The sequence below is a fragment of the Nicotiana tabacum genome, chromosome 9, assembly GCF_000715075.1.
Source record: "Nicotiana tabacum cultivar K326 chromosome 9, ASM71507v2, whole genome shotgun sequence".
NCBI lineage: Eukaryota > Viridiplantae > Streptophyta > Magnoliopsida > Solanales > Solanaceae > Nicotiana > Nicotiana tabacum.
The window spans coordinates 85930680-85940969 of record NC_134088.1 but is presented as its reverse complement, the minus strand read 5'-3'; the positions used below and the strand labels follow the sequence as shown (position 1 = coordinate 85940969).

The 10290-nt window shown below is 38.9% G+C and overlaps 1 protein-coding gene across 1 annotated transcript; it reads left to right on the top strand.

The window, feature by feature from the left end:
• Positions 1–3914: 3914 nt before the first annotated feature.
• LOC107775829 (putative methyltransferase PMT2) lies at positions 3915–8519 on the top strand. Its single transcript, XM_075221164.1, has 6 exons — positions 3915–4564; positions 4694–4904; positions 5065–5359; positions 5759–6133; positions 7127–7279; positions 8453–8519. The coding sequence occupies exons 1-6, from the start codon at positions 3917–3919 to the stop codon at positions 8517–8519; spliced, it is 1749 nt and encodes a 582-aa protein (XP_075077265.1). The 5' UTR covers positions 3915–3916.
• Positions 8520–10290: the final 1771 nt, after the last annotated feature.

The following is a 10290-nucleotide window of genomic DNA, read 5'->3' as shown; positions in this document are numbered from 1 at the left end:
TTTGTATCTTCTCTCTTTAGTATTATTTCACTTGTAAAATTGGAGTGGAATAAAATATTGATTGTGTCCGAGGAAGTAGGCAAAATTGGCCGAACCTCGTAAATTCTGGTGTTCTTTTATTGTTGTCTTGTTTATTATTTAGTGGTTGTCATAATTTTTGGTATAGTAGTTGTGACTCATTCACACTATATACATTTGGCTTCCGCAACAATTGTGCATCGGCATTCTATTTCCTTCTCATTCCTAACTCAGCTTTGAAATCATTTCAGGACAATAATGGCAAATAAAAGTTCAGGGGACAATAGGACTAGGACTTCAGTGTCGATCTTTATAGTAACTGGTCTATGTTGCTTCTTCTATTTGCTTGGAGCATGGCAAAGAAGTGGCTTTGGGAAGGGAGATAGTATAGCTCTGGCAGTCACCAAGACCCCTGGTGAGAACTGCAATATCCTACCGAATCTCAATTTTGAGACTCGTCATGGTGGCCAAGCGGGTAGCATTGATGATTCAGGAACAGAAGTCAAAATATTTAAGCCATGTCATCCTCGTTACACCGATTATACACCGTGTCAAGATCAAAAGCGTGCTATGCACTTCCCAAGGGAAAATATGATCTATCGGGAAAGGCATTGTCCACCTCAAGAAAAGAAGTTGCATTGCCTTATTCCAGCACCTAAGGGGTATGTTACCCCATTTCCGTGGCCAAAAAGTCGGGATTATGTTCCATATGCAAATGCTCCATATAAGAGCTTGACCGTCGAGAAGGCCATTCAAAACTGGATTCAAAGAAACTCTGTTTATCTCAGAAAGAATATTTGAAGAGAGTACTACAGCGTTTTGGCATAGATAAGAAGACTAAGCCAATTAGTACGCCACTTGCTCCCCATTTTAAGCTAAGTACTACTATGTCGCCAAAGGATGAAACTGAACAGGAGTATATGTCAAGGGTACCATACGCAAATGCTGTTGGTAGCTTGATGTATGCAATGGTTTGTACGAGACCTGACATTTCACAAGCCGTTGGAGTTATTAGCAGATATATGCATAATCCAGGAAAGGAGCATTGGCAAGCTGTGAAATGGATTCTACGGTATATTCATAGTACTGTAGATGTTGGGTTAGTTTTTGAGCAAGAAGGCAATCGGTCTGTAGTTGGATATTGTGACTCAGATTTTGCGGGTGATCTGGACAAACGAAGGTCAACTACTGGTTATGTGTTTACTTTTGCAAAGGCACCAGTTAGTTGGAAGTCTACTTTGCAGTCAACAGTTGCTTTGTCTACAACAGAGGCAGAGTACATGGCTATTACAGAGGCTGTGAAGGAGGCAATTTGGCTTCAGGGGTTGCTAAAGGAGCTTGGTATTGAACAAAAAAATATTATAATTTTTTGTGATAGTTAAAGTGCTATTCAATTAGCGAAGAACCAAGTTTATCATGCAAGGACGAAGTACATTGATGTTCGGTATCATTTCGTATGAGAAATCATAGAAGAAGGTGGAGTCACGGTGAAGAAAATTCATACTACGGAGAACCCTGCTGATATGCTGACAAAAGTGGTGACTGCGGTCAAGTTTCAACATTGTTTAGATTCGATCAACATTGTTGAACACTAAAGATTGAAGATGAAGACACAACCAAAATTTGTTATTGAGAGAAAATTGAAGATGTGGAATTTTGCCAAGGTGGAGATTTGTTGAAATTGTCAAAAGTCCCACATCGGTGGATGACAATTTTGAATGGGAATTTCACCCTATAAAAGGAGGCCTAATGTTTAGGATTTAAGGACACCTCTCATTTGCCTTTTTTATCTTCTTAAGGCATTTGTATCTTCTCTCTTTAGTATTATTTCCCTTGTAAAATTGGAGTGGAATAAAATATTGATTGTGTCCGAGGAAGTAGGCAAAATTGGCCGAACCTCGTAAATTCTGGTGTTCTTTTATTGTTGTCTTGTTTATTATTTAGTGGTTGTCATAATTTTTGGTATAGTAGTTGTGACTCATTCACACTATATACATTTGGCTTCCGCAACAATTGTGCATCGGCATTCTATTTCCTTCTCATTCCTAACTCAGCTTTGAAATCATTTCAGGACAATAATGGCAAATAAAAGTTCAGGGGACAATAGGACTAGGACTTCAGTGTCGATCTTTATAGTAACTGGTCTATGTTGCTTCTTCTATTTGCTTGGAGCATGGCAAAGAAGTGGCTTTGGGAAGGGAGATAGTATAGCTCTGGCAGTCACCAAGACCGCTGGTGAGAACTGCAATATCCTACCGAATCTCAATTTTGAGACTCGTCATGGTGGCCAAGCGGGTAGCATTGATGATTCAGGAACAGAAGTCAAAATATTTAAGCCATGTCATCCTCGTTACACCGATTATACACCGTGTCAAGATCAAAAGCGTGCTATGCACTTCCCAAGGGAAAATATGATCTATCGGGAAAGGCATTGTCCACCTCAAGAAAAGAAGTTGCATTGCCTTATTCCAGCACCTAAGGGGTATGTTACCCCATTTCCGTGGCCAAAAAGTCGGGATTATGTTCCATATGCAAATGCTCCATATAAGAGCTTGACCGTCGAGAAGGCCATTCAAAACTGGATTCAAAGAAACTCTGTTTATCTCAGAAAGAATATTTGAAGAGAGTACTACAGCGTTTTGGCATAGATAAGAAGACTAAGCCAATTAGTACGCCACTTGCTCCCCATTTTAAGCTAAGTACTACTATGTCGCCAAAGGATGAAACTGAACAGGAGTATATGTCAAGGGTACCATACGCAAATGCTGTTGGTAGCTTGATGTATGCAATGGTTTGTACGAGACCTGACATTTCACAAGCCGTTGGAGTTATTAGCAGATATATGCATAATCCAGGAAAGGAGCATTGGCAAGCTGTGAAATGGATTCTACGGTATATTCATAGTACTGTAGATGTTGGGTTAGTTTTTGAGCAGGAAGGCAATCGGTCTGTAGTTGGATATTGTGACTCAGATTTTGCGGGTGATCTGGACAAACGAAGGTCAACTACTGGTTATGTGTTTACTTTTGCAAAGGCACCAGTTAGTTGGAAGTCTACTTTGCAGTCAACAGTTGCTTTGTCTACAACAGAGGCAGAGTACATGGCTATTACAGAGGCTGTGAAGGAGGCAATTTGGCTTCAGGGGTTGCTAAAGGAGCTTGGTATTGAACAAAAAAATATTATAATTTTTTGTGATAGTTAAAGTGCTATTCAATTAGCGAAGAACCAAGTTTATCATGCAAGGACGAAGTACATTGATGTTCGGTATCATTTCGTATGAGAAATCATAGAAGAAGGTGGAGTCACGGTGAAGAAAATTCATACTACGGAGAACCCTGCTGATATGCTGACAAAAGTGGTGACTGCGGTCAAGTTTCAACATTGTTTAGATTCGATCAACATTGTTGAACACTAAAGATTGAAGATGAAGACACAACCAAAATTTGTTATTGAGAGAAAATTGAAGATGTGGAATTTTGCCAAGGTGGAGATTTGTTGAAATTGTCAAAAGTCCCACATCGGTGGATGACAATTTTGAATGGGAATTTCACCATATAAAAGGAGGCCTAATGTTTAGGATTTAAGGACACCTCTCATTTGCCTTTTTTATCTTCTTAAGGCATTTGTATCTTCTCTCTTTAGTATTATTTCACTTGTAAAATTGGAGTGGAATAAAATATTGATTGTGTCCGAGGAAGTAGGCAAAATTGGCCGAACCTCGTAAATTCTGGTGTTCTTTTATTGTTGTCTTGTTTATTATTTAGTGGTTGTCATAATTTTTGGTATAGTAGTTGTGACTCATTCACACTATATACATTTGGCTTCCGCAACAATTGTGCATCGGCATTCTATTTCCTTCTCATTCCTAACTCAGCTTTGAAATCATTTCAGGACAATAATGGCAAATAAAAGTTCAGGGGACAATAGGACTAGGACTTCAGTGTCGATCTTTATAGTAACTGGTCTATGTTGCTTCTTCTATTTGCTTGGAGCATGGCAAAGAAGTGGCTTTGGGAAGGGAGATAGTATAGCTCTGGCAGTCACCAAGACCGCTGGTGAGAACTGCAATATCCTACCGAATCTCAATTTTGAGACTCGTCATGGTGGCCAAGCGGGTAGCATTGATGATTCAGGAACAGAAGTCAAAATATTTAAGCCATGTCATCCTCGTTACACCGATTATACACCGTGTCAAGATCAAAAGCGTGCTATGCACTTCCCAAGGGAAAATATGATCTATCGGGAAAGGCATTGTCCACCTCAAGAAAAGAAGTTGCATTGCCTTATTCCAGCACCTAAGGGGTATGTTACCCCATTTCCGTGGCCAAAAAGTCGGGATTATGTTCCATATGCAAATGCTCCATATAAGAGCTTGACCGTCGAGAAGGCCATTCAAAACTGGATTCAGTATGAAGGTAATGTGTTTAGGTTTCCTGGAGGAGGGACACAGTTTCCTCAAGGAGCAGATAAGTATATTGATCAGCTTGCTTCAGTAATCCCGATTCAAAATGGAACTGTTCGGACAGCTCTGGACACTGGTTGTGGGGTATGCTTTCTACTGTGAAATCCTCTCTTATACCAAAAGATATCTGTGTCTCAGTTTCTTCACCTACTTGGAAAGAATTTCTCGTTATTGTGATGGGTGCTTTGTCTAACAATGCTTTATGAATCCTAGGTTGCAAGTTGGGGTGCTTATCTTTGGAAAAGGAATGTCATAGCAATGTCATTTGCCCCCAGAGACTCACATGAAGCTCAGGTTCAGTTCGCTCTTGAAAGGGGTGTGCCCGCTGTTATTGGCGTACTAGGAACAGTCAAAATGCCATACCCATCTAAGGCGTTTGATATGGCTCATTGTTCTCGTTGTCTAATCCCATGGGGAGCTGCTGGTATGAATGCTTTTTGGTAGCAAGAATACCTACTTTGCAATATGAACAAGTGTGATGTTTTTCAATTTTGCAAGACAATTAGTTTTACTTTGCTCCTTTTACTTGTTAACCTTTTCGGTAGCACGGCTTTGGTTGCATATTTTTTACTTTCTTCTTGCAGATGGAATACTCATGATGGAAGTTGATAGAGTTCTTAGACCTGGCGGTTATTGGGTGCTTTCTGGCCCTCCTATCAATTGGAAGACTAATTACAAGGCGTGGCAACGACCCAAGGAGGAACTTCAGGAAGAACAAAGGAAGATTGAAGATATTGCTAAACGTCTTTGCTGGGAGAAGAAATCTGAGAAGGGAGAGACTGCAATTTGGCAGAAAAGGATGGATGCTGAGTCATGCCATTCAGAACAAGAAGATTCTGCAGCTACGTTTTGTAAATCTGCAGATCCAGATGATGTCTGGTACGTCATCATTCTAAATAGTTCAGTTTTATATGTTAGAAATTCATCTGTACTTCAAGAAAATGCTAAGGAGAATGTGCTTCTTGCCTCACATGAGTGGCAAATTTTATGCTACTGTAACCAAGGTTTTCTCTTTTGCTGTCTTAAAGAAACTCGATTATGTCACCAATGCTAAAATTTTATGAGTACTTTTTGGACTTACGTAAACTACTTCCTAAGAAGAAGTTTGTTTCAAGGTCTCAGTATGCGGAAAGATATCTAGAAATCTTTGTACTTAAAGATTTGTGATAATCTGATATGGTGGATTAATGCATCCAACATTACTTGTACATTGCACTGCAAATAAATATTGCAAATCAAGTTTCGTAGTTATTCCATTGTTTTGCTTCTTTTGATCAGGTACAAGAAAATGGAGGGATGCACAACACCAAGCAAAGGTAATGGTGATGATGAGGGTCTAAAGCCATTCCCTGAGAGACTTTATGCTGTTCCCCCACGCATTGCTAATGGACTAGTTTCTGGAGTCTCCGTTGAGGCATATCTGGAAGACAACAAGAAATGGAAGAAGCATGTAAGTGCTTATACGAAAATTAACAAACTCATCGACACAGGAAGGTACCGTAACATCATGGATATGAATGCTGGACTTGGAGGTTTTGCTGCAGCTCTTCATTCTTCCAAAATGTGGGTTATGAATGTTATGCCAACAATAACCGAGAAAAATACCTTGGGGGTTATATATGAACGAGGGCTTATCGGAATTTATCATGACTGGTATGGCTTCATTCTCTCATATGCTCAAGATGTACTTATCTGGTATGATTGTGGCTTGGTAATATATCAAGGATAACTGTTTGTCGTTTACAGGAAGTTGCAGTATTCTTATCACTCAATTTTTGTGGTTGTGATTATTGTTGAAATTGGCAAAAGTACCACATCGGTGGATGACAATTTTGAATGAGAATTTCACCCTATAAAAGGAGGCCTAATGTTTAGGATTTAAACACACCTCTCATTTGCCTTTTATCTTCTTAAGGCATTTGTATCTTCTCTCTTTAGTATTATTTCACTTGTAATTTTGGAGTGGAATAAAATATTGATTGTGTCCGAGGAAGTAGGCAAAATTGGCCGAACCTCGTAAATTCTGGTGTTCTTTTATTGTTGTCTTATTGTCTTGTTTATTATTTAGTGGTTGTTATAATTTTTGGTATAGTAGTTGTGACTCATTCACACTATATACATTTGTGGTTGTGATTATTAATCATGTATTCTCTAGTTTTTTGGTTGTAAATGCAAGGACCATCAGAGGAAACCTTTGCTCTATTATCAATGACCTTGAGAAGAATTAAGGAATTATCTTATGAAAGGAAACCCTTGATCAAATATTTCGTTCCTTTCTATGTTAGTTTGCACTTGTACTCCGGGTTTAGGTATAGTAGTAACATATTAACCTTAGAGGACGCTGAACTTGAGATCTTTGTGTGAGGCCTTCAATATCAAGGGTTTTAAAGTTAATTATCCATATGCACGCAACATACCTATATGCAACAGTATATGCTGCATTTGGTTTAACATCGAATCTTTTCTGCTTGGTGGAAATGGGGGATGAATATCAATCCTATGCAGGCTACATTTTCATCAAATTGTTTTGTCTATTTTGTCTTTTCTTAAGGAGATCAAACTGTGTATCTTACTCTATTCAGTGATTTTCTATTCCTCTTATTCTGCTGAAAGCTACTCTCTGATCACAGTTATATTGTGATTCAGGTGTGAAGCATTCTCTACGTACCCAAGGACTTACGATCTCATTCATGCTCATGGTCTTTTCAGTTTATACAAGGACAAGTATGTATTCCATCTTTTTCCTTTTTTCTTTTTTTTTTTGTACCATAGCATTTCAGCGTGTTCCTCATTGAGATCGTGAACCTTATATATCTAAAATCTTATATAGTATTGTGGCTCTAAAGAATTGGACTGGAAGCCGATGTCTTATTGGAGGTTATATTGTATGCCCTCTCTAATTGGCTCAGTGGCGACTTGAATTGCACGTCACAAATATTTGCTGGTTTTCTCCTTCAGAACTGAAAACAAGCTCAAAAATGATCTGAATTGGTTTTAAATAAAGAATAAGTCGGAGTATTAGTGTGGTTAAGCTAAACATCTTCAAGTTACACCCTCTGTCCCAATTTATATTAGTGTGACACTCTTCTAGTTTTAGTACGTTCCAAATGTTTGAAAGCAATCCATTTCTATGCAAGCTTTACAACTTTCAAAAAATCAAAATCATTAAAATATTCAACTTTTAAGCTTTAATGTGATGTTTCCATCAAACTAACCATTCAACTATTACTTTTAATATTTTATCTTCTTAATCACCAATATAATGGACAAGTCAAATTAACATCTTAAACTTGGTCAAGAGTCAGTACCGTCATAAAAATGGAAGCTAAGGGAGTGCATCTTATTGCCTCCTTTGAATCCCATTCTGAAGCGGAACTTTATGCGAATAGCAAAACTATTATATAGTGCATAAAACTCCATCCCCTTTTCCTAGACCAACTCAAATTTTTTGTTGGTGCATCTTGTTTGTAACTGAAGTTACCAAGTTTAGGGTGTCTGTTTTGGTTATTTTGTGACATAATCCTTCTTCGGTAGGCGACCCTTCTGGCTAAGCCGAAGTTTACTAATTGTATAGAGTTAAGAGATATGTCAAATTTAATAGCATTTTTGGAGGTTGGCTGGATTATCCAAATCTGAATTCAATGCTAAAGCAATAGGGTGTGGGATGCTTCACCTTGACTCAAATACTTGGAGATGAGTTAAGTAACTAGAACAGGTCTGGGGCATTAGTGTAGGCTAAAAGGAAAAATAGACAAGCAAATTGGGATGGATTAGTTAAATATTTAACCCCTTAAACTTTAAGGTAATATTAAGGAGTAACTTCAAAATCAAGCATGGGGTGGCCTGTAGTTTATTCCTACAAATAGAGGAAAAAATTCAAGAATACAATGGGGGAAAAAAGCACAAATTGCTTTTATGCTTTTAGCCATATTAGTGGTTCTGTGTTGATTTTCTTGTTTGTTGATCATGTAGGTGTGACTTTGAAGACATTCTCTTAGAGATGGACCGTATATTGCGGCCAGAAGGCGCTGTTATATAGTCTAGTCCATCTGCCCAATAGTTTCTGAGGATCAGCGGCTACAACTGGCCTGGGCTCAGGTGTATCTGCTGCCACTGGCTGGGCTCCACCCACCGGTAGTGCACCCTGGGTCTGATATACAACAGCTGCCTGTCCATGGGCCTGTGCGGTAGGGGTCTGTGCTCCCCCGCCCGCCTGAGATGTGGCTGGGTCTGCCGAAAATAAACCAGCCTGAGTCATATTGTCCATGAATCGCAGCACACGACCCATGACAACCTGAAATCCCGGTGCAGATGTGAAATCCACCGGAGCTGGCTCTGCCACAGACACCTCACCCTGCTCCTCAATAATGGGATTCTCTTCTGGACCCATTGGCAGCATAACTAGAACAGTCCTGGGACGTCCTCGCCCTCTACCACGGGCTGGAGACCTCCCTCGGCCTCTGCCTCGGCCTCTAGCAACTGGGGTAGTAGCTCTTCCCTGGTCTGGAACCTCATTAGAGCGCGTTCTCACCATCTGTGAGAGAATAAGAGAAGGATATTTAGTATTACATTAATTGCACGATGGAATATGAAGAAAGGTAGTTTCCTAACACCCTATAGCCTCTCGAAGATAAGTACGGACGTCTCTATACTGATCCGCAAGACTCTATTAAGTCTGCTCATAACTTGTAAGACCTACGTGAACCTAGTGCTCTGATACCATGTTGTCACGACCCAATTTCACCTGTAGGTCGTGATGGCGCCCAACACTACGGCTAGGCAAGCCAATTAATAAATTAAGCATATATTGATAAAATTTAAAACCAAGAAAATATAATAAAACCCAAACTCTACCAATGTGTGTGCCAAGACCTAGTGTCACAAGTGCATGAGCATCTAGTAGGTTATACAAAACTCCAAATACTGTCTCAAATGAAATAGACAGAATGTAAATATAAGAAGAGACACTGATAGCTGCAGAACGGCTCAGAAAGGCAGCTCACCACTATGCCTCGGGATGACGTGGGTATGTAATGATAGGTCCTCCACTAGTACCTGTCTCAGATCCTGCACAAAAAGTGCAGCAAGTGTAGTTTGAGTACGTAAATAACGTGTACCCAGTAAGTATCAAGCCTAATCTCGAAGTGGTAGAGACGAGATGGCCGACTTTGACACTCACTATGGGTCAGTAATAATAATTAAAATAAAATTAGGATATTTAAATCAGCATGATTTACAGAATTTACAATAATTTATTTAATCAGCGGAAATAATCAAATTCCTTCAAATGTAACAATTCTCAATATATTAATTAAATTCCTTCAATTCAAATAATTTTTAATTTATCAATTAAATCTCATTTACAGGAGTAACAATTAATTCCTTAACAAGCAAGAATAATAATTCATTAAATTCCAAGGACTTTTCAATTAGCTTCGCAAGCTGAAATAAATTATTAAAGTATCGTGCAATTATTATTATTAAGCACGGTTTCTGTCGAGGACGTATGACCCGATCCTGAGTGTCGTGTACACTGCCGAGGGACGTGCGGTGCGATCCATAGATGCATCTATCCTGCCGAGGCGTTCGGCCCGCTCCACAAGAAAGGAGGACATTTTCTTATGTGCCTCCGGAAGGAGAGTATATTTATTATAAGATAAATTCGAGAGGAAGAACAATTTCTTTTAACAATTAATTGATTTAAACAGAAAATCAAGCCTATGAGATTTTCATCCTTTAATATCTTTATCTAACAATTCACAATATATTCATATATATCAATTAATATTAATTAATCAAAGAATACAACT